Genomic DNA, 25460 nt, shown 5'->3' with positions numbered 1-25460 from the left:
TGGTTAAATTTATTCCTTATGTGTATTTTTCAATATATTTTACAGTTTGCAATTGTAAATGGGATTGGTTTTTTATTTTCTCTCTCCGATGGTTTTGTTATTAGAGTATGGAAATGTATCAGATTTTTGTGTCTTTTGTATCCTGCAACTTTACAGAATATATTTATTTGTTCTAGCAGGTGTTTGTGTATGTGGTCTTTAGGGTTTTCTATATATAATGTAATGTCATCTGCAAATAGTTTTTCTTCCTTTCTGATTTAGCTACCTTTATTTTTTTTACTTCATCTGAATGCTCTGGCTAAGCCTTCCAGTACTGTGTTGAATAAAAATGATGAGAATGAGGACATGATTTTAATAGGGAATAACACATTAAATCTGTGTCATAGAGAAAACACAGAGTAGTAGATTGGAGAGAGAAAAGCTGGGTTGGGAGAGTGGAGTATTATAGGAGAGGAATAGTGGCTCACGCTGGGTAGTGAATGGCATTGATGATGGAGAGTAGCAGTGAATTAGGAGGTACTCTGTATAAGAAGAATTGTTATGACTTTCATGGTTAATTGGATGTGAAGGTTGAGAAAGAAATTCAGGTATGACTCAGATCATGGTCTGGGCAGCTTGTTAGAGAGAGTGGTTCATCCCTGAAGAATTCTGGAGAAGCAGTATGGGAAGGGACCGGATGAATAGGGGGAAAGATGAGTTAAGGTTTGGGTTTACTGAGTTAGAGAGTATTGGTGAGACAAGTGTGTTGAACAGTTGGATATGCAGATGTAACCTATTTATAAGTTTAGTACTTAAGGAAGAGATGTTTTCATTATTTATGTATCTATTTGCCCATCATCTGTCTTCTGTCTGTCCACTCACTCTTCCCTCCATCCATGTCATTCTTAAGATAGGTAGTACCTTTTAAGTTAAATCATGGAAGCAAAAAGGCAAAATTTTTAACAAACTCAGTAATTTTAAAAAAGTCAAAGTCAAAATTTAAAAAAAATAAATAATTTTAAACATTGCTGAGAGAAAAAGTAAGGTAAATCCTGAAAAGTAGCTTTTGGTGAGGGCAAAAGCCAGAATGCAAGTAATTGAGGCATGAATGGATGGTGAAGAATTAGAGAGCAGGAACAGAAAGTTAGAATGGTAGGTTTTTAATTTTGGGATTCTTTGAAATTGGGAAACCCTCAACTGTGTTATTGCTGAGATGAGAATATAGAAAGAATTCTGAGTACATTTGACAAGATGAACTCTAGAGCCCAGAGGAAGGGATCAGATCCAGGAGGAAGGACCTACAGCAGCTTCCATTGTGTTAGAGCAGGGGAAGGATATTAGGATATTAGGAAGATCCTTTTTGGTAGCTTCAGTTTTCATTGTGAAGTGGGAAGTGAGGCTCCCTTTTGAGTGTAGGGCGTAGGCTATTTTGGCAGTTTGAGAAACATCAGAAGAGGGTATTTGAGATAGTTATGGAGACTGAGAGTGCTAGCAGGGAAGTCATAGTAACAGTGCCAGGACCTAGATAGGTTAATGACCAAGAATTTATGGTGGCATCAGTTGGCATTAATTTTAATTTTAATTTTGGAGAGATGAAGATTTCTTTCTGGATAGTTGCTTATTCAGTCAGTATGTCAATAATTATCTTTAAATGTTGAAGAACCTCACCTTTTTACCCCCTCACAAAGCAGGCCCTGAAATTGGCAAAAATATAAAAGAAATTTGAAACATTATTAAAAAATTTGGGGGGGGGATTGACCTGTACACTTTGAATCTTTAGTGGCATTACCTAGCACTCTTTTTTAAAATAGGATTTTAGGGCTATAGACTTTTTACAGCCGGAAGAGAGAACTTTGGCAGTATTTTTGTTTGTTTCTGACCAGTGCTGTTTTTATTTTAAAGCAGGAGAGTGTTTGCTAGGTGAAATTTTACAGGAATGATCCATCTATGAAACAGCTAAAAATGATGCTTCTTTTGATATGATCTGATAATTAAAAACCTAAATTCTGGACTTTCCGATTTTTCTGCTTCCTAGCTGTGTAGCTACTTAGCAGCAGTTTCCTCATGTGTAAAGTTGAAGTAACAACAGTACCTATATCATGCAGTGCTTAGGAGTGTTATATGTAGTAACCTTTTCGTAAGAACTGCGTGCACTGCTCTGTAAATATTACTTTGGTTAAAACAAAGCTCTTGACAGCCCTACTTACCTGATTTCTACTTTATGTTACATGGTGGTTCCTGAGCTGCCTTCTATGGAGCAGTCTTGAAAACCTCTGATTTAGTTCATCTCCCTCAGTTTACAGATGAGGAAACTGGGTTCTAGATTGAGGAATAACACTTTAATAGTCACAGACTTTTTCCTGCAATAGTCTGCTCACAACTATTACTGTGTAACAAGCCACAAAACCATATTTAGATCCTGAAGCTTCTCTTCAGGTGGCATCTCAGAACTAGAAGATAGAACATTGAGTTAGAAGGAAGCTTAGTATTGAAAAGCTATAAAGGAGTCAATTGATAAAGTAATGTACAGTGTCTTTGTGATGTTTGTAGTGCTTACTTAGTGAAGATCAGATAGATGGGCTGAATGGGTTTTATTTATTTATTTTTAATATTTTTAAAGATTTATTTATACAAGAGCTGGAGTATAGGCCAGAGGTGCAGGAGTGTGAGAGGACTCATCAGGGACAGAGTGGGGAACAGAACAGGCAGATTGATGAAATACACTGCTGAGGAGAGCAGCGGGCAAGACAGGAGAGGTCTGCTTGCCATGTGGGTTGCTCCGAGGCCGGCGGGGATCGAACCGGAGCTGCAGAGGCTGCAGACAGCTTCACAGCGCTGCGCTCAACCGCCTGTGCCACCAGGGAGGCCCTTAATGGGTTTTAAATATATTTTTGTTTTTTTTGCTTATAAATCTAATTTTGACCCCCCCCCATTTTATTTTTTAAATCCATTTATTTATTTATTTTGTGATATTTGCTTGCTTTTCTCAGGTGTAGTCCCCATGGAATTCCCACCATCAGTCCAGCCGTGCACCATCACCATAGTCTCTTGTGCTCTTCCCGCCCTCATTTTGATCCCTCTCCCCTTCCCTTGCAGAATGATTTGGATTTATTGTTGTCTGTTTATTTTTGTTTTGCTTTCTTGTTGTTATTATTTTTTCCTTCATCCCCTATATTCCTCATATAAGTGAACCCATCCAGTATTTTTCTTTTTCCTTCTGACTTTTTCACTGAGCATAATTCCTTCAGGCTCCATTCATGTTGCTGCAAATGGCATGAGTTTATTTTTTTCTGATTGCTGAATAGTATTCCATTGTGTATATGTACCACATCTTCTTGATCCAATCATCTATATTTGGGCATTTGGGTTGATTCCAAGTCTTACCTATTATAAACAGTGCTGCTGTAAACATAGGGATGCATGTATTCTTTTTCTTTTTTTAAAGATTTATTTATTTATTTATTTATACAAGCACTGGGTACAGTCAGAAGCACGGGAGGGTGAGAGAATTCACCAGAGCCAGAGCAGGGAACAGAACAGGCAGACTGATGAAATACACTGCTGAGGGGAGCAGTGGGCTGCAGGAGAGGTCTGTGTGCCATGTGGGACGCTCGCCCGGTGGCCGGGGATCGAACCGGCGCTGCAGAGGCTACAGGAATCTTCGCAACCCAGCGCTCAACCTCTGCGCCACCAGGGGAGACCTGGGATGCATGTATTCTTTTGAATTAATGTTTTTGGTCCTTTGGGTAGATTCTTAGAAGTGGAACTACCAGGTCATATAGTAGCTCCAGTTTTAGTAGATTGAGGAACCTCCATACAGCTTTCCACAGTGACTGGACCAGTTTGCACTCGCACCAGCAGTGTAAGAGAGTTCCCTTTTCACCACATCCTTGCCAACATCTGTAGTTGCTATTTTTTTTCTTTTTAATATGTGCCATTCTTACTGGTGTAAGGTGGTATCTCATTGTAGTTTTAATTTGCATATCTGTGATTATGAGGGATATTGAACATTTTTTCATATACCCATTGGCCATTTGCATTTCCTCTTTGGAGAAGTGACTTTTAAGTTCTTCTGCCTGTTTTTTGACTGGATTGCTTACTTTATTTTTGTTCAGTCATGTGAGTTCTTTGTTATCAGTTGTATGGGTGAAAAATTTTTCTCCCAGTCAGTGGGGTGTCTTTTTGTTTTGGTTAATGTCTCTTTTCCTGTACAGAAGCTCTTTAATTTGATGTAGTCCCAGCTGTTTATCTTTGCCTTCACTATCACTGCGTTGGGTGATGTGTCTTTAAAGATGTTACTGAGGTGCATGTCATGTTTTGCTATATTTCCTTCTATATATTTTATGGTTTCAGGTCTTATGTCTAATTCTTTGATCCATTTTGAGTTGTTTTCTGTGCATGGTGTGAGGTAGTAGTGTAGCTTATTCTTTTGGATGTAGCAGTCCTGTTTTCCCAGCACCATTTATTGAACAAACTGTCTTTGTTCCATTGTGTATTTTTTGCTCCTTTATCAAAGATTACTTGCTCATCAATATGCGGGTTTATTTCTGGGTTTTCTATTTGATTCCATTGGTCTGTGTGTCTGTTTTTGTTCCAGTACCATGGAGTTTTAATTATTATGGCTTTGTAGTATAGCTTGAACCCCGGGATTGTATGTCTTTTTCTTGACTTATTGCTCTGGCTAGTACTTCTAGTACTATATTGAAAAGCAGTGGTGAGAATGGACATCCTTGTCTTGTTTCAGATCTTAAGGGAAAGGCTTTCAGCTTTTCACTGTTGAGAATGATACTGGCTATGGGCTTGTCATATATGGCCTTATTATGTTAAGCTGTGTTCCATGTTCCTTCTATCCGAGGATTTTGAGGGCTTTTATCATAAACGGATGTTCAACTTTGTCGAATGCTTTCTCAGCATTTATTGATATGCTCATATGGTTTTTATTTTTCTTTTTGTCTGTGTTGGATTACATTAATTGTGTTTTGGAATTTTTTTCTTTTTTTAAAGATTTGTATTCGTTTATGCATACAAGACCTGGGATACAAGCCAGAGGTGGGGGTGTGTGAGAGAGGATTCAACAGAGACAGAATGGGAAACAGAACAGATGGATTGACTGAAATACACTGCTGAGGGGAGCAGCGGGCAAGTCAGGAGAGATCTGCTGTGCCATGTGGGTAGCTCCCTGGCTGGGGATTGAACTCATGCTGCAGTGGCTGCAGATGGCTTCATAGGTTGTGTCTTAACCCTTTGCCCTACCAGGGTGGCCCACTGAACTTTCTTTTTAAAAGAATATACAACCCCCCATGAAAGTTGAAAAACCTTGATGATTCCCTAGAACCACCAATTAATCTTATGATAGAGATATAATTTACAGCAAATATGGGCCTTCTGCCATAGATTTTGGATTTATTCCTCAAATGGTAATGGAAATCTCATAATTTTTATGGTAAATGATATGTGAAACATACTAAAAAATAGGGTGCTTGATATATATTGGTAATAGTTTCTTAATGGCAATTCTTGTGAAATGTGATTTTAAAAATAAATTATGACATTGGGTCCTAATTACAAAGTTCTTTACCATACATTGTACTCTTCTGAATAAAAAAGAAAAAGCACCATGTAATTAATTCTACAGATGTACACTGGAAAACACAGGTTATATTTGACTCTGAAGATACAGAAATGAACAGGCATGGTATTTGCCTTTAAATTTCTTTCATTCTATCCCAAGAATTGTGAATTGTATATTGCTACAACTTTTTTGGAGAACAGTTTGTTTCACTCAGTATTGAAAGCCTTGAAAATATGCCTACTTTTATGCTCAACACTTCTACTTTTAGGAATTTGCCATAAGAAAAAGAATTTTAAGTTGTGCATAAAGAGTTCTAACTTTAACAATGTCCCCTCATTGTTAAATTTTTTTGTTATAAAGAGGTAAAATTATATACAGATACTTGATTTGGTAACAGTCAATTTTGCCATTTAATTCTCAGTGCATCTTTTTCCTCATTGCTGTTTCCACAAGGATAGTTCTAATGTTTTCTTCTCTCATGCTTGTTAAAACCTTTGCTCATCTTTTCCCCTAACTTTCCTTTTTTTCTTCCTCTTGATTTTGAACTTAATTATCAGCAGCCTCCACCATTTTGAATCTTTTCCTTAATTGCAAAGCTGTTCTCTCATAATTGTATGTGAATGTATTTTATTTTCCTCAAAATCTTTTTTTTTTTTTTAAAGATTTATTTATTTATTTATACAAGCAGTGGGTACAGTCAGAAGCGGGGGAAGGTGAGAGAATTAACCAGAGACAGAGCCAGGAGCAGAACAGGCAGACTGACGAAGTACACTGTTGAGCGGAGCAGCTGGCATGGCAGGAGAAGTCTGTGCGCCCTGTGGGACCCTCGTTGGTGGCCGGGGATTGAACCGGTGCTGCAGAGGCTGAGGGCAGCCAGCTTTGCAGCCCAGCGCTCAACCACTGCGCCACTGGGGAGGCCCCTTTCCTCAAAATCTTTGAGCACAGGGATCGTTCTCATTCATCTTTGTGTTCGTGATGCTTGAAATTATACCAGGTGGGGTGTCCCTAGTGGCGCAAGGGGGTAAGATGCAACCTATGAAGCTATCTACAGCCTCTGCAGCATGAGTTTGTTTGATCCCCAGCCAGGGAGCTACCCACATGGCGTAGCAGACCTCTCCTGTCTCCCTGCTGCTCCCCTCAGCAGTGTATTTCAGTCAGTCTGCCTGTTCTGTTCCCCACTCTGCCTCTGGTGAATCCTCTCACCCCCCACACCTCTGGCTTGTACCCCAGTTCTTGTATGCATAAATAAATAAATCTTTTTTTTTTTTAAAAAAAAGAAATTATGCAGGTGAGTGTGAACTATTGGTGTCTCTTGATAGTCTACAGGAGATACGGGTGGATTTGGGTTGGTTCCATGCTTCTAACTATAAGTTTCCTTTTTGAATTTGGCACCCCAACAAAATTGTTAAGTAGTGTATATTTAAGACAGATTTACGTGATCAGTTATTTTGGTATTGAAATGCATTATGCCCAAAGCAATAGGAAACAACTTGAGTAACTGAATAACCAAATATTTCTATTAGTCCTATTACTATAATTGAATATATTAAATTGGTGGTAGTTTGATAGATGTTCTAAAGATTTCAAATTTAGCTATATTCAACAGTTTATCATTAAACATGAATTGCTGGGAAAGTTGTTTTGATAGGATTAATTTTTCCTAGCAGAACATTCATTTGAATTTTTAATTTTTATCAGGTAAAACTTAGTAATAGAATAATAGATACAAATAGCCCAGTTTTTGCTGTTGAGCAAGTATTTTATGAATGTATTTAAGGAATTAAATATTGTGTACAGTTTTCTTTAAAGCACATATGCTTAATGATTAAAGTAAAAAAAATCTATTTGTATAACAGCATTTTATTTCATTTTCTGTTTTTTTCTTTTTAGGCTTCATTGCTCCGATTTCAGAGTACATTGGTAATAGCTGAGCATGCAAATGATGCCCTAGCGCCCATTACATTAAATACCATCACTGCAGCCAAACGTCTTGGAGGTGAAGTGTCCTGCCTGGTAGCTGGAACCAAATGTGACAAGGTGAGAAAATTTTAAGGTCATCCAAAGCAAATATAATTTCCATCAAGAGACAGGGAAAGATGGTGACAGAGAATTATGCTGAGGACTGTAACCCAAACTGGGCTCTAATCCTCATTAAATGGCTGGTGTCACAACCTTTACCACATGTGAAAAAGGAACTAAAAGGTTTGCTTACTAGGTACTTTATCTTTTGAAATGAGGTAGAATTTTTGATTTAGTTCCACTGGCTCCCTTGTGCCACCAGGTACCCATAGAATGATAGAATTTGAGTTCCTTTAGAGGTTAATAGCTGATCCCTTTTTTTGTATTGATGAATATACTTGCTAATTGCTTTTAATTCCTGAAAGTGGTAAGTCTGGACAGAGAGTATCATGGATGTTGGTACTAATTTTTAATTGGTATAAAAATTCAAATGTAAGTACTATACTTTCCAAACTATAGCTGGTACTAGAAGATGTTCTTGGCTTTGTTGTTGAAATGAGACAATGCCAACTTTGTAAACGAACCCCCTAGAAAGGTGCTATAACCTGGTTTGTTGGGTCTGTAGTGTAGTTGATATTGTGCTTCAATTAACCTATATATCTTGAACCACCAATTGCTTCTCACACCATTTGGGAGTTACCAAGACTGTATTTGGGGGCTTGGCTCTCAGAAAGAAATCTGGAGAGAAACTCTTTTTAGAGGGTTTGGTTTTTTATTAAATGGCATCAGTGCAGAGTGTTTTGGTAGACTGCAGCTTCAGAATACTATGTCACTTATGTATCTCAAAATATTCTATCATCTGCTCATCATTCATGGGTAAAAAATAAAGTATTCTAGCAGTTTTAGAGTTTGTTAGGTTATATAGATCTCTTTACATAAATCATGGTAACAATTATTGAATCTTACGTAGTTGATATTAACTGCAGTGTGTGTGATATGGTTGCGATATCTTTTTTTTTTTGCCTTGCCTTCAGATATGCAAGTTACAGGTTTATTTTATTGTGACTTTAAATAATTTTTTCTAATAGTACTTTAAAAATAATTTGAAATGGCATTGTATTTACACTGCTATGGGAAAATCAAAGCAGAAATTTTCTTCTCTAGTTACAATCTTACTATCATGTGACATTCTAATCTTAAAGAAAAACAACCAATACTTGTGTAAAGAAACTCTGTAAATAGCTTAGACAAATTACAGTTTTTTTTGCAGTTTTCTGTAGCTATTTATCCATAAGCTGCAAATGATTCTTCTGTGTAATGCCAGAAGTCTTTGCCAATAAAAAGAAATCATTTTGATAGTACTTGCTCTGGTGAATGCTTGGCTCAGCAGAGAGAATTTTGCACTGCATCCTTTCTTCAGTGAATGTTGTTGCAACCTTACTATTCAGTGAGGGGTGACAAGAGCACAGCCTTTTATGTCTACTCATCAGTGAATCAGCATGGAGTCAAACAAGACAGAAAAACTTAATGATTGCCATGTCTCTGCTAAAGCAGAAACTAGTCAAGCAATAATTAAAGAGATTTAAAAGGGGGATTTCTAATTGCCTGTGTGTGCAGAAAATTTGAGTGGTCAAAAAACTTTCCTAGAACCCTACCCTGATTCCAAATAGGGAGAATGAAGAACTGAAATAAAAAATGTTTTGCTTCATCATTGATAAGTATATGTACATAGACAGAGATCAGTGGTTGACCAGGGACTGTTATATAAGACTTTATTGCTCATGTTCACTAATTTTAATATCAACAGAAATTAATATTGCCAAATAAAGCACTGTGTCCTGTGAATCAGTTGTGGTTAAGTCCTGTTTTGTTTTTTTAATCTCTAGTAAACTGTAAGTCTGAAACTCTGTTATTGACTCTGTTATTGTGAATAAGATTAAGAGAACCTAACCCTTGCCTCATTTCACCATTTTTAAAAGTGATGAACTTATATTTGCACTAAGCCAAAAATTATGAATACAATTTACAAATAAATTTGAATAGAGAGACATGTTGACTTTGGTTTATCAGTTAGTGCTTTTCTTTTTCAAGGTGGAAGTTTTGTTGAAAATCTTCTGTATAATAGGCCATATAAGGTTAATTTGTAGTATTGGTATAAGCTATTTTTAAAGACTATTTTGTATTCCTGAATAGCCCTTTTTCCTAATAAGAATTATATTTGTAGTTGGCCATTAATATTTTATGCTCTGTTGATATTGTAGGGGCTCTAATTGTATCTTTCTCTACCATGGATAAAACACTTCTAATCATAGGTGGCACAAGATCTCTGCAAAGTAGCGGGTGTAGCAAAAGTTCTGGTGGCTCAGCATGATGCGTACAAAGGCCTCCTTCCAGGTAAGGTTTTCTGGGGGGAAACTGTAATGTCTAAATTATGCTTGAGTATATGAATGTGAAGTTATTATTTTTTTTTTTAAAGATTTATTTATTTATACACGCACTGGGTACAGTCAGAAGTGTGGGAGGGTGAGAGGATTCCCCAGAGCCAGAGCGGGGAGCAGAGCAGGCAGAAGGACCGAAGTACACTGCTGAGGGGAGCAGCAGGCGGCAGGAGAGGTCTGCGCGCCATGTGGGACCCTCCTCCTGTGGCCGGGGAGCAGCCGGGGATTGAACCGAAGCTGCGGGCAGCTTCGCAACCCAGCGCTCAACCGCTGTGCCACCGGGGAGGCCCATGAATGTGAAGTTATTATGAAATGTGTTTATGAAATGTGTTTTAATTCTCAGAGGAACTGACGCCATTGATTTTGGAAACTCAGAAGCAATTCAATTACACGCACATCTGTGCTGGAGCATCTGCTTTTGGAAAGGTGAGAAGATTGAGAATGTGGAATCTGATGCCATTATTCAGAAGGGTTAGATTTCATTGTGCTGAAAGTATAAAGCAGACTTTGTTTAAATAGCTAATCCTGGCTTTCTGAATTAATGCGGTATTTTGCTAAAATTTATTTTTTCAAGATTTTGTTATAATTTCTGTTAAAATGTCATCCCTAGGTTTTCAGATTTGCTTATAGAGAGAACAGAAAGAGTTCTGTTCTTTACAGATTTTTGTCATAATTTATTGGAAAGCTAATACCTCATTTTGTCATAAAGAAAATTATTTTTTCAAAATTTTCTTTCTTTAAAAGCATTGTTAAGCTGTCTGTCCTTGAGTGTTTGTATGTGTGTGTGAATATCATTTGTACTACTAGCCCATCTCAAAAGATGGTTTTTGGGGTGGCTGATGGGTATGTAAAAAGGCGAATTCTTCCTACTTAGAAACTGTGGTGTGGTTGGGGGCATCCCACGGGTGAAAAAAAAAAGCTGTAATCCAATCATGTGCGTTGTGATATGTCTGAAGACAGCATGTGCTGTCAGAGGGGAGTGGTCTGCATGAATTTTTTTTTAAGCATGGTGAATGTAGAGGGAGCCTAAGAGTAGGAATTTGTCAGTCTGTCTTACTTTCTAGCTCTTGTTTCTTTTATCCCATTCTTAATAAGCTACAGTTATGGTTTCTTTTAACAATTATAAATTAAATTGTACATAAATACATTCTCTTTTTAAAGGATGCATATAGAAAAACAGCATGCAGAACAAGATACCAAATTCTCCCTGTCCTTTTGTAAATTACCTCTTCTGAGGGAGATAACATGCGTTTTCTTTTAGGCTTGTTTCAGTTTTCAAATTATGATACATTTACAAATGTTTTTAAACTCTAGAGTAGTATTCAGCAAGTCTGTGTAGACTTGCTGTGGTTTATTTTTAACTCTTTGAATCATCAGTTTGAACTTAATAATTTCTTTCTGTCTTTTTTTTAAATATTTATTTATTTATTTATACAAGCACTGGGTACAGTCAGAAGCGTGGGAGGGTGAGAGAATTCACCAGAGCCAGTGCGGGGAGCAGAACAGGCAGACTGACGAAGAAATACAATGCTGAGGGGAGCATTGGGCGCAGCAGGAGAGGTCTGCGTGCCTTGCGGGACCCTGCAGAGGCTGTGGGCAGCTTCGCAGCCCAACACTCAACCGCTGCACCACCAGGGGAGGCCCAGTAATTTCTTTCTTTTAAGCTTAATAGAATCACTAGCAGTGGTTCCATTTTCAATCTATAATGTAAATGTAGGTTTATTTATTTATTTTTAAAAATTTATTTATTTATGCATACAAGAGCTGGGGTGCAGGCCAGCTGGTGTGGGGTGTGTGTATGTGTGTGTGTGTGTGTGTGTGTGTGTGTGAGTGAGAGAGAGAGAGAGGATTCACCAGAGACAGTGGGGAGCAGAACAGGCAGATCTACTGAAATACACTACTGAGGGGAGCAGCGGGCAAGACAGGAGAGGTCTGCTGTGCCATGTGGGTAGCTCCCTGGCCAGAGATCAAACTCAGGCTGTGGTTGCTGCGGATATCTTCATAGTTCTGACACTTAACCCCTTGCACCACCAGGGAGGCCCAAATGTAAATTTAAATGAAAGATCAAACCTGGAAAAAAGTGTCTTTAAGCACCTAGTAGATAATTTTCAAGATGATTAAAATAAAGCAAGGGATAATGACAATACGAAAGAGAATAAATGCCAAGCACCTTAGAAAGTTCTAAAATAAAAGACATAAAAAAATCTACATAACAAAATTTATAGGATGGTTTGCTCCGCCAGATAAGAATATTCTATTAATATTTCCTGTACAGTTAAAGAATATGATTCAGGAAAAGAGTCATTTACTGAAGCTGACTTTAAATACTGACAAATATGGTTTGTTTTATAAATAGGTGTTTTCTAAACTAATTCACCAAGTTAGGATTGTGCTTAATGACATTTTAATTGTTTTCTCAGAGCCTTTATTTTCTGTGTGATCTTATTTTTTTTCTAATTGCGTACTTTTTAGTAGCTCTTCTGTTTTGGTTGAACTGTACTACACATATAGTGTAGGTAACAACTGAAAATTTGAAAATCTTTCCTCTTGAAAATAACACAAGTGGGAAATAGACTCAGGTTGTCAAAACTTGTTAGCACCAAAACTTGTTAGCTGTATATAGCCATTTATTAGATAAGGGGTAAGTACACAAGAGAAATAGAAGTCACAAAAATCTGCCCTGGGTTGCTTATAAATTTGGTTGAGGGTCATATAATATGTATATTAACAATTACTTTAAAACAAAATACATGCTAGTGCCAATTAAGTAGCTGATTGTACATATATGTGGGAGAATAAAAATAAAAGGGTAATTAGAGGATAATCCTGGGGAAATTCTTAGAAAAAAAGGATTTGGGGATGGATTGAGGAGAGGGACTTGAATATTGCATAGGGAGAGTTTGCCCACTCAGGGGTACCAAGTTCAGAAGATACCACAGAGTAAACTGTAGAAAGCAGAGTAAAATTCACCATTTCTGTTGTGATAATATTTATTTAGATTCAGTAATTAACAACTGTCACAGTTTATTAGTGATGTTCGCTAACACAAATATGATTCAGCCTCTTGAATTAAGGTGATTTATTACTGTAAAACTCATAAAACTCATAGTTAGAGTAATGGTAGACTCTTAATCCCAAAGGCTATTCAGATAGTTGTGCTTGAAGATGTGATGTGTCTAAAGATGGATGTGAAATGTAAAATATTGGAATTGACATTTCTATGTAATGTACATTTAGGTGACATTATTGCTCATAGTTTATAACCATTTTCTTCTTTTGCTTTTAGAACCTTTTGCCGAGAATAGCAGCCAAACTTGATGTTGCCCCAATTTCTGACATCATTGCAATCAAGTCACCTGACACATTTGTGAGAACTATTTATGCAGGTGATTAGCCAAGGAAAATGATTAATCTACATAATACATTGTAGTAAAATTCTTAAAAAGTCATACTGTTGCTTTAAATGTTCCATCTTAAAGATTTCTGAGAAAAGTCTTGGTCTTAGCATTGCTGCTACCCAAAGACATGATTTTCTCCCTTTAAGATCCAGGACACAGTAGTTTACTGCTTGTTCATTTAGTTTATAGAGTGAGATTTTTCCAGTGATCAATGAAAATCAGATTCATTATTTAATGTATATATATCGTACCTGGAAAAATAAAACTTTCTATTTTTAAAAAATAGTATTCCTGATCTTCTTTGCTTCTCTTATTCCATCTGCATTAAGAGGTTCACTTCACTGTCTCTGTAGTTGATTGATGTTTTGTTAGGTATGCTGGTCGCTGGTGGGTCTGGAGAAGGCCGTGAATGCTTTCTTCTTGCTGGCTCATGTTGTGTTTCAATATAGTAGTCAGACCTTTCATCTTTCATAGTCTTTGAGGGAAATAGTTGGCCAGAATTTAGGTCACTCTTAATGTGATTGTTAATCCATAAAAATGAGAGACTCTAAGATCTTGGCACACCGCATTTCTTTTTCTTTGTGCCTATCATGTTTTCACTTACTGTCTTCTTGTCACACACATAGCAGCTTCATTCTTAAATTGTTGCAGCTCTTGTTACTATGTTACTGCTTGTTTTGTTTTGTAGAGAAAACTTTTGTTTATATTCCTTCTTGGAAGAATGTACCTATTCTAGTTTCTTACTTCCAGGTCGGTCAGTGCCTGTCCTATTTTTAAAGACATCCAGGGTTATACAAATATTCATTGATTTGTGTCTTCAGTCTTACTTTTGTTTCCTATAGTTAGTAGAGGAAGAAAATAAGGTCTACAGTTATTTCTTCTTTGTCTTTGCGAAGTAAATTCTGGAACTCAAGGAATTTATTGTCTTTCTTGAATTTTTTTTTAAATCATGTATTTCAGGAAATGCTTTATGTACAGTGAAGTGTGATGAGAAAGTTAAGGTGTTTTCTGTCCGAGGAACATCTTTTGAAGCTGCAGCAACAAGTGGTGGTAGTGCCAGCTCAGAAAAAGGTGAGTATTAATTCGGAGTTTGTGTTTGCTTAATTTTGTTTCTTTTTTTAGTTCACATATTATATTAGAATAAGAGAGCCTCTAGTTAGATTTCAAATGTATAGTATTTGAGAACCTCAATCTAAATGATATTCTCAAGCTTATACAAAAATATGATATGTTCATAGCATTTCTTTTTCATATATATATATTTTGGTATTAGCATAGTTGCTTGGGTAGGTCAAATAGTTGGAAAAGAGTTTGTTAAAATCTGTTTTCTTGATATTAAGGTTTTTTCCCCCCTCTCCTCTCACTATTTTCTATAATTCTGTTGAGATTTAATATAATAAAGAAATGTGGTAATAGTTAATGTATAGTGGGTGTTACACTTAACATATCAGTAGCTTATTTGAACCCCATGTAGAGAACGTTATTCCAGTTTTACAGATCGACTCATTTAAATGGCTTCTTAAAAGTAATATAACTGTTGGGGCAATGCTGATGTTTAGGCTGTTTAAATCTTTTTAAAATCAGAATGTGATTAGGAGTATAAAAAATGTACGATAACTACTAAATTTAAATTTCATGGACTTGTCTATTTCTCTTAAAAATTATCATTAAATAATCTGAACTCACAGTCATTGCTTTGTTATATTTTTATCAACACATGCAGCATCAAGTATTTCCCCAGCGGGGATATCAGAGTGGCTTGACCAGAAATTAACAAAAAGTGATCGGCCAGAGCTAACTGGTGCCAAAGTAGTGGTATCTGGTGGTAAGTGGAATATTGTCATTTATTCATTTTTAAAAGATGTAAACAAAATCATTTGATTTTTCTAGTGTTTATTTTAGAAGAGCAAATATTGTTTCTTCAAATTTAAGAAATAGGTAAGTTGCTAGTATTATTCTTATTGTACTGTTATGAAATTGTTATGAAATTATGAGCTTAATACATGCTTGAGTTGCAAATCTGTGTCATGGGCACCAGGGGGAGCATGCTACAGATCTCCATAACTTTGCAGCTTGGTATCTTTGCCTTATTGATAGACTTGTTATTCTGAAGAGTGTGTTTGGATTCTAAATCAAAGAAAGAACTGGTTGGAATCTCAAAACTATGTTCTGTGATTCCCATCCTTCACTTTACTCTGAAAGGCTTTCCAGAATTTTCTTGGTCTCGGTGGATAATTCTTTGAAAGTTTCTTCACTTTGAAATATCGACATTGTTAATACCGTAGGAGACTTGCTTCTTTTTGTATGTCATGCTCCTTAGTAAAAACAAAAACTTTTTATAGTTTAAAGTGTAGTGGAATGACTTTCCTTCAAATGATAGCTTCATTTGGTGAAGTTTTGGTAAATACCGTGGATATAGCAGTGCACATGATAAATATAAATTCTGTAGTTTTTGTTTTTGTTCTAGTGGTGAAAAGTTATAGACTAATTATATGATTAGTTACCATAGTTAGAACAGAGTTGAATGCTGTGTCACAAGAAAAGTCAGGAAGTGTTTTTAGAGGAGGTGGCATGCTTAATGTGGCAGTCATATAAAAGGAGAATTCATTCAGATATATAAAACTGCAGCATTTTTATAGAATGGTGTTAATATTTGCTTACTTTTTTTTTCAATTTTTTTTTTCATGAGGTCGGGGTTTGAAGAGCGGAGAGAATTTTAAGTTGTTATATGACTTGGCAGATCAGCTACATGCTGCAGGTAAAGTTCTTTTCTGCATTAGAAAAATGTTTCCTTTCCATTAAAAATATTTTTTTAAAAAAAGTATTTAAAAAAGTATATAAAAAATATATCACACTCAAAGATGCAAATTATTTTGCTTCCTCTGGTTTTTGCCCTTTCTCTGAAGTAATTTTTCTCAAGCATCCAAGTAAAGTCCTCTTTTTTTTTTTTTACCATTAAGGTGACATCTTACAAAAATTGCCAAATCTTAACAGTTATTTCCATTAAAAAATAAGTTTGAGGGCCTCCCTGGTAGCGCAAGGGGTTAAACACCACACTATGAAGCTATCACAGTCTCTGCAGCACGAGTTTGATCCCTGGCTGGCCAGAGAGCAACCCACATAGTAAAGCAGAGCTTTCCTGTCTTGCCCATCTGCTCCCCTCAGCAGTGTCTTTCAGTCAGTCTGCCTGTTCTGCTCCCCACTCTGTCTCTGGTGAATCCTCTCTCACACACACACCCCCAACCACTGCCCCCCCACATCTGTGGCCTGTACCCTGGCTCTTGTATGCATAAATAAATAAATCTTTAAAAAAAAAAAAAAGTTTAAATGTCAGCTTCAGTGCCTATTTCAGTTTTAGAAATGCTTTTCATTTTCTCTTTATTAATGGTATAATTTAACCTCATTTAAATAGAAGTATATTTGACATTATTTTAAAATTGTAGTTAACAATTTATAGGAAAGATAAAACTTACTGTTAAAAGTGTATTGAGGAGAATGTATTGATGTCTTTTTAAAAATCAGAAAATTTAAAATATTTTTGTTTTTATTTATTTAAGATTTATTTATTTATTTATACAAGCACTGGGTACAGTCAGAAGCGCGGGAGGGTGAGAGAATTCACCAGAACAGGCAGACTGACAAAGTACACTGCTCGGGGGAGCAGTGGGCGGCAGGAGAGGTCAATGTGCCATGTGGGACCCTTGCTGGCTGCCGGGGAACTAACCGGCACTGTAGAAGCTGCGGGCAGCTTCACAGCCTCAACTGCTCAATTGCTGCGCCACCGGGGAGGCCCTATTTTTGTTTTTAAATTATTGTATTATTTTAATTGGGGTAACAGTGGTTTCTGACACTATCATTTGGGCGTGTAGGTTCCCATCTCTTCAGATATGTTACAACGCCCCTATCACCAAAGCATCTGTAGTCCTCCACCACCGCAGTGTTTGGGTGGTACAGCTCTCATTTGCCATAATCCTCTACCATATTCCACTGGGTCCCTTCCACCCTTGTTTCCCTCCTCCCACCATACCCCTTCCGTAGCATTGGTTCTGCAATCAGATTTCTAGCGTTTGTTTTGGCTTAGTTCTGTTTCTTTGTTTCTCTTTATTGCACATAGAGTGAAAAAGTATTTGTTTTTAATTACATCACTAGCATGTAAATATTGTTCTCTTAGCAAAAAAGCTTCAATTCTGTCCTCTCCCTAAGTTTTGTGTATAACTTTCGAGGCTTTTCTTATTGCTTTTATTTTATGTAATATATATATATCATATAATGTGTAGAAAACAGTGATGGACCAGTCTGAATAAAGGTGTGATATTAACTCCTTTTTTATTCATTCTTTCATTGAACAAATACTTACTGAGTGTTTAGGATAAAAGAAGCAAAAATCTGCTCTTGTTGTGGTTAAATTTCTATTTGCATGAGACTAGACTTTGCATTAGTTTCCTGTGGCTACTCAGATTACTTAAAATACTTAGTGATTTATAGTGACAGAAAATTTTTCATTCACAGTTGTGCGTGCCAGAAGTATGTTGAAATCAAAGTGTTGACTGGACCACACTCCCTTTGGAGTGTTTACAACCATTCTTTTCCTCTTTCAGTTGGTATTCCTGGACTTGTGGCTATATTACTCCAATCTCTGCTTTTATATACCTTTTCCTCTGTGTCTCTTTACTAAATCTTACTCTTCATCTCTTTTATAAGGATATATGTGATGACATTTCGGGCCCACCTAGGTTGTCTAGGATGAGCATTTTCTCACAAGATCCTTAACTTTATTTCATTCCTGCTCCTTTTATAGGTAATGTTCACATATTATGGAGATTAAAAACTGAATATATCTTTGAAGGAGCGATTTTTCTGCCTATCATTGACACTAAATGTAATAGAATAGAAAATTAGAAAAACAAAAATAATGGAGGAGGAATAGTGTTGGAAAGGAAGGGTTGCAGTTTTAAATAAGATGGTCAGAGTAGGCCTTACTGAGAAGAGACATCTGAAGAAAGGTTTGAAGGAGGTGAGGAAGCAAACCATGTGAAGATTTGAGAGAGAGCATTTTAGGCAGAGTAACCAGTAAAGTGCAAAGGGCATGGCTAGAGCAGTCGTATGTTTGGTCTGTATGATGAATAGGTTAGTGTAGCTGGAATGAAAAGTGCAAAGAAGGGAGAGTAGTAAGAGAGGTGATTGGGAGTAATAGGGAGATCAGATTATGTAGGTCTTTGTAAGGAGATTGCTTTTCTTTGGATGAAATGGGGAAATCATTGAAAGGTTTGAGCAGAAGAGTCACATGATCTGACACATACTAAAATGATCACTTTGGTTGGAATTTTGAAAATGGACTGTAGGGATATAAGTGCAGCAACTGTGGCCTCAATTAGCAAAGTATCTTAGTCCTTCAGGTGAGGGATGCTGGTGGTTTGGACCAGTGAAGTAGCAGTAGGTATAGGGAGAAACAGTCAATTTTGAAATACATATTTGAAGGTAGAGCCATTGGGATTTCCTGATAGATTGAATATGAATTATGAGAAAGTTTTTATCTGACAGTGGTAGGATAGAGTTGTCATTAACGGAGCTGGGAAAGACCTCAAGTGGCACAGTTTCCAGGGAGAGATCAAGAGTCCAGTTTTGGCTGTATAATGTTTTTTTTTTTTTTTTATTTGTTTGTTTGTTTTGTTTATACATGCACTGGGTACAGTCAGAAGCGCGGGAGGGTGAGAGAATTCACCAGAGCCAGAGCGGGGAGCAGAGCAGGCAGAAGGACCGAAGTACACTGCTGAGGGGAGCAGCGGGCGGCAGGAGAGGTCTGCGCGCCATGTGGGACCCTCCTCCAGTGGCAGGGGAGAAGCTGGGGATCGAACCCGCGCCGCAGAGGTCGCGGGCAGCTTCGCAACCCAGCGCTCAACCGCTGCGCCACCGGGGAGGCCCATGTATAATGTTTTGAGATATCTAATAATAGATGTCCTAGTAGGACTGTAAAGGAGGAAGGAACTTCTTTCTGAGAAGGCAATGAGTAGTCCCACTTCCTCGGCCCAATGGTTTGAAGATGGTAGTGGACAGAGTGACTTCTGCTGGAGAGGGTTGCAGGGAAATAGGTAGAATATATCAAGAATTGTGGTTCACTGATATTGGGCTTTGTTGTCCCGAAATGACAGTATAAGATTTCAGGAACTGCACAAGGGTGGGAGATTGGTGCAGATTAGTAAACATGCAGGGCATTAAGGGGATCAGGGTATGGGTTATGAAGGATAATCTTTGAGTTTGGTGCTTGTAGTGACTGACATAAGTAGTATAGATGTAGTACTACAGAAGTAGTTTCTCCCTATACCTACCTCCAAGGTGGGTAGCAGTGGTGACACTGTATTGGGAGGTGGTGAGGAGTATTGTCTATGCTTTCCTCTGTCTTCTCCAGATGGAGATGATCTGAAGCTTATTTTTAATCCGGTGGCTTTATTCTCTTGCTGAATGAGAATAGAAAGCCAGTTAAATTTGTTTTTAGATAGCAGTGCTGGTCAAACCTTTCTTCTTGATGTGGTCACAAGAAGTAATATTATAGTTCCTTTCTTTAGAAGTTGTAAAGTTATTTCATAAAGGATCGTTATATAATGATATCTCAAACAACTTATAAGGTATGTTTTATGAACACCTGATTGCCTTTTTGCTTTCCAGAAAGCAACCACAAAGGAATTAAGCTAAATTTAAAATATATTAAATCCTTAGGTATAAATAAATAGAAGACATTTCTCGAAGTAAAGCTTTATGTATAAAATATAGTACTTAATATTTAGGATTCTTGATCATTGCCAAGGAGATTTTTTTTTAAAGATAAGGCCTTTACCTTTGCTTTACCTGTGTCTTTTTTTTACAATTATCAGTGAATATTCCAACTAGCTAACTAATAGTTTTTTAAAAATGACAAATATTTTTTTCCCCTTAGTTGGTGCTTCCCGGGCTGCGGTTGATGCTGGCTTTGTTCCCAATGATATGCAAGTTGGACAGACAGGAAAAATTGTAGCGCCAGTAAGTATTGCAATATAATATGCCATGTAGAATTCTGTGGGGATTAAGAACTATATATATTTGCTGCACAGTAATGTCAGTGATTTATCTTCTATTCACTGTACCTAAGCAGTGAGCCATTACCATGGTGAATGTGTCCCTCTCACAAGGTCTGTGTATTCCTTGTCTCAGTAAAATGCTTAGCAGTTCTTAAATCCAGCATTGTTTCTCAGAAATTTTAAAAGTGAAATGCTTTGCCAAATTCATCTCACAGCACCAAATATAAAATTGATAAAAGCAGCATTTTATTATTAAATAGATTTTAAGTTCACATTACCATTTGTTTACCAGAACACCTTTATTACAAAATCAGTCTGTAAGAACAGTGACTCTGTATTAACATAGAGTCTTAAAATTGGGAATGATGAATGACAATTGTGATCATATCTTCCTAGTTTATATGTGTATTTTGTCTAGTTGCTTAAAATTCAGAAGCTTCTGATCCATATGAGTAAGAAATACTAGAATATTCTTGTTAAATCTCTCCAAAATTTTAAAAAGGAATAGTTTGCTCTCAAGGTTGAATCACTAACAATAGTGATTTTAATCAGTAAGGTTCTCAGTCAGTTGAGATTTATTGTGTGGAAGAAAATGCATTTTTAGTCTATTTCAAAAAAGATACAAAGTCATAGCCATTAAAAAAGCCATACCTTAGTATCTCCTGTCAGATGTTTATTCAAAATTTCAAAATAGTCAAATTTTTAAGATTTGTCTTTGAAATTTGTTTTGAAGTGTATGTTTGAATCTTTTCCCATTTTAAAATTAACATCTTTTGTGGGAGTTCTTTTTATCACCTAATGACAAATTTCTTGTCAGACATGTGTAGTGCCTCCCACGCCCCATGCTTGGGCTTCTCTCTTTACTTTCTCTTGATGTTAATTTTTATAAGATCTAATGTGTTGGTCCTTCCTTTTATGGTTATTTTTTTTCTTTTTGCTGTTACCCAGTTTATTTAAAGTAAGATAAGATCTCAAAACTCTAAAACATATACTGTCTTTAAATGAAAGCACAAACCATATGACTCTTAATTGTTTTGACTGAAAGGGAGCACTTCTTGCTTGTGAACTTATATTTATGTAATGGTTATATTTATTAAACCATAAACATGATACAAATAGCATTCTAAAAGTACAACTGAACACTAAACCTCTCATTGACTTAAGTTGGAGATGAATTTTGCTATTTATAAATCCATTCCCCTTTTTGTAGTTTCTTAATTATGGTATGTAAATATATGGGAGATTTTCTGAAACTCATGAAAATTACTGATAGAACACTGCTTTATTTTATTTTTAATTTTAAAATGAGATAATTATATCATTCTCTAAAATGATAGCTTAATAAATCAATGTGAAACCAGTAAATAACTGAAATCGGTATCTTATTTTTTCTTCCCGCCATGTTGCTTTGTTTTTTTCTTTATTTTAACTTTAATTGAAGTAACATTGGATTATAATATTATGTAAGTTTCAGATGTGCATTATTGAGAATCAACATTTGCTCATGTTAAAGAATAGCATAATGACAGGAAATAACCAATAATATCCTTAACTATATTAATAATAAATGTCACACAATCAGCTTTCTTCAACATTACTCAATGAATTTTTTTCATAAGGAATTTGAGTGTGTTAAATCATTTTATCCCCAGAGACTAACTTAGTAACCCTGTGTAAGGTTTGGACATCATCCCCAGATATTATTATAAAGGGCATCCTCGTACATAGCCATAATACAGCCTTTAAAATCAGGGTGTTAAGAGTGATACATTAATACTATCCCATCATCAGATCCCATTCAGATTTTGCATCTTTTCCCAATAAAGTCTTTTATAGAAGTAAAAGGATCTAGTTTAGAATTACATGTTGTACGTTACTGTTACATGTCTTTCCATCTTAAACATTCAGTCTTCACTTGACTTTCAAGACGGAAACTTTTGAAGATTATAAGACAGTTTTTTTGTGGAATTCATTGTCCCTCATTTTGGGTTTTTCTGCCGTTTCCTCAGTCTTGGGAACCTCACAGAAGTGATACTATATCCTATCAGTTTGTATACAATTTCAGTTTATCTTATTACTAGTGATTTTCTCTTTGATCACTTGATTATCTGTCAAACATCTCTACTGCAAAGCTCCTTTTTCATAATAATGTTTATGAGGGGGCACTACAAAATGATGTCAATATTCTGATTCTTAATTTTTCAGTTTATTCATTTATTTGTATCAGTTTATGGTTCCTATTTTATCAGTGGGTAAACATTTGTTACTGATGTATAAATTTGCCTAAGAAAACTCCTTTGAAGTGGCTTTTCTGTGTTTTTGACATGCTTCAATCATTTCTTTCTGAAAGAACAAGGTATTTCACGTTCATTTTTTACTTTTCTTTTACCCCATTCTGGAATAAGTCTGTTTCTCCAAGGAGTCCTGGTTCCTTTTTTGTGAGGAATAGTGTTTAGGAGCCAACATCCAGTCTCAGCTGTATTTATTTGTTGTTGGGATGTTGCCACTTTCAGGACCTCTCAGATAAAATTAGGGCGTATATAGGCAGATACACATAACACACTTACTATGTATACACACACACACAAATTACTGTGTCTTTCTTTATCAGTCATGAGTTCACATTGATACTGCCAATTCAGTCCAATACCAGTTCACTTGTTCAGTCCGAGATCAATTCTAGTTCTCTCCCTTTCCCTACCCCTACAGTGGGAAACCTGGAATCAGCCCATACCCTGCACAGATCCTTTCCTTGCCGCACTCAGACGTCAACCCACCCCGAGTAGTCCTGTACAGATAACCTCCAGCCTTGCTTGGACTCTGACTCTGGGTCATTTCTTCCCAAAGTAGTACAGTTTTACATTCCCACCAACTGTGTATTGGGGTTGATCCTTATTTTTGACCGATGTTGGCCTTTTTTGTTATTGATTTGCTTGTCCTTTGTTACTGAGTTATAATACCTTTAAAGAAAATATTCTGCATAGTTTTTGTCAGTGTTTTGCAAATATTTTCTCTCAGCATATAGCTTTTTGTTTTCAAATGGTGTCCCAATTTGCTGAAAGTTTGTAAATGGTTGTTGAACTTTGTCAGATGTTTTTCTACGTGTATGGTTTTTCTCCCTTATTCTGATATTCTGTAAATTTTCTTTACTGTTTAAAAATATCTTTGTCTAATTCGGGTACCAACAGTATGTTGACTAGAAAACGAGTGGAAAGATGTTCCTTCTAGGTCTGTTTTCTGAGTGAGTTTGTCTATGACTGGATTTTTTCCCCTAAATGTTTCGATTTCAGCAATGAATCCATCTGGACCTAGAGTTTTCTTTGTTGGCCTATTTGACAATTCAATTTCTTTAAAGATTTAGGGCTGTTTGATTTGCTATTTTGAGTCATTTTTGCTAAGTGGTATGTTTCAAGGAATTGGTTCAATTCAAAAGTTCAATTCAATTCAAAGTTGTTTATAATATTGTCCTATTTTCCTTTTATTATCTATAGATCTTGAGTTTTTTTGAGTTTTATTGCCTGTACACTCCTTTTTTCACTTTTGCAGTTAGTAATTTGTATCTTCTCTTCACCAGTTTAGGAGTTAATAAAATTTTTAAAATGCTTTCAGTGATCCAACTTTTAAAAATTACATCTTTACTGAGTTATAATTCAGATACCATAGAATTTACCTAAGTAAATGTTCAATTCATTGACTTTCAGTATATCCATGGTGTTGTACAATCATCACATCCATCAATTTTAGAACATTTTCATCCCCCTTATAAAGAATTCCCATACCTCTTTCATTCCACATTTCCACCAACACGTGGCAATCACTGATCTGCTTTCTGCCTACCTAGATTGTCCTATTCCAGACATTTTATATAAATGGAATGACATAATATGTGGCCTTTTGTGACTCCAGAATGTTTTCAAAGTTCATCCATGTCATACTACTTTTTATTGCTAAATTCCATTATATGCATATATCATATTTTCTCTTTATATCAGTTTGATAGACATTTGGGTTGTTTATATCCTTTGGCTATTATGAGTAATGCTGATATGACCATTTATGGGCACGTTTTAGTGTGGACATACATTTTCATTTTTCTTGGATATTTAAAATACCTCTTACTAGATTTGCAGGTTCATATGGCAGCTTCATGTCTAACTTTATGAGCAGCTACCAGATTGTTTTCTAAAACAATTTGGAAACACCAACAATGAATCAACTTACAGTTTATTTTTTTCATTGGTTGCCTCTTTTCTATTTTATTGTTTTTTTTTTTTTTTAAAGATTTATTTATTTATTTATACAAGCTCTGGGTACAGTCAGAAGCGCGGGAGGGTGAGAGAATTCACCAGAGCCAGGGTGGGGAGCAGAGCAGGCAGAAGGACCAAAGTACACTGCTAAGGGGAGCAGCGGGCGGCAGGGGAGGTCTGCGCGCCATGTGGGACCCTCCTCCCGTGGCCGGGGAGCAGCCGGGGATTGAACCAGCGTTGCAGAGGCTGAGGGCAGCTTTGCAACCCAGTGCTCAACTGCTGCGCCACCGGGGAGGCCCTCTATTTTATTGTTTTTTGCTCTTAATTTCCTTTCTAATAATTGCTTTGGGTTTATCGTTTTTAAAGTGGAACTTTACTAATTTTGTATTTTTCTTGTTTTCATATATAAATATTGAAAGTATAAATTTACCTCAGGATTGTTTTTGCTGCATCCCACAAATTTTGATCTGTTGTATTTTTATCATTCATTTAGAGATATTCTAATTTAGAAAATTAGAAATGTTTAGTTTCTATATATTGGTGGTTTTTTTTATAGATAGCTTTCTATTATAGATTTCTCATTTAATTTTGGAGAACATTTAATAATTCTATCTTAAAATTTACTTTTTGACATCGGGTTCTATGAATGTTAAGTCAACGGGCCAAATCTGGACTGCTGCTTGTTTTTGTATATAAAGTTTCATTGGACTACATTCATGTTCATTCATTTACTTGCCTGTGACTGCTTTTGTTCTGCAACAGAAGAGTTTAAGTAGTTACAACAGAATCTAATCACCCATACAATTGAAAATGTT

General features: G+C 36.2%; 1 protein-coding gene across 2 annotated transcripts in view; it reads left to right on the top strand.

Annotated features, from left to right (window-relative positions):
- ETFA (electron transfer flavoprotein subunit alpha) overlaps window positions 1-25460 on the top strand; it is an 82535-nt gene that overhangs the window by 11622 nt on the left and 45453 nt on the right. Inside the window, exons 2-9 of one of the 2 annotated variants that reach the window (XM_084239975.1) lie at window positions 7442-7588; window positions 9823-9904; window positions 10292-10374; window positions 13235-13334; window positions 14307-14417; window positions 15070-15171; window positions 16036-16104; window positions 20278-20360. In XM_084239975.1, the coding sequence (XP_084096101.1) occupies window positions 7442-7588; window positions 9823-9904; window positions 10292-10374; window positions 13235-13334; window positions 14307-14417; window positions 15070-15171; window positions 16036-16104; window positions 20278-20360 (777 nt within the window). The remainder of the gene's footprint in view (window positions 1-7441; window positions 7589-9822; window positions 9905-10291; window positions 10375-13234; window positions 13335-14306; window positions 14418-15069; window positions 15172-16035; window positions 16105-20277; window positions 20361-25460) is intronic. The other variant, XM_084239976.1, reaches the window with a different exon arrangement.

Source organism: Talpa europaea, assembly GCF_964194135.1.
Source record: "Talpa europaea genome assembly, chromosome: 8".
Lineage (NCBI taxonomy): Eukaryota > Metazoa > Chordata > Mammalia > Eulipotyphla > Talpidae > Talpa > Talpa europaea.
The sequence above is the reverse complement of the archived record's forward strand: the minus strand, read 5'-3'. Positions and strand labels throughout refer to the sequence as shown.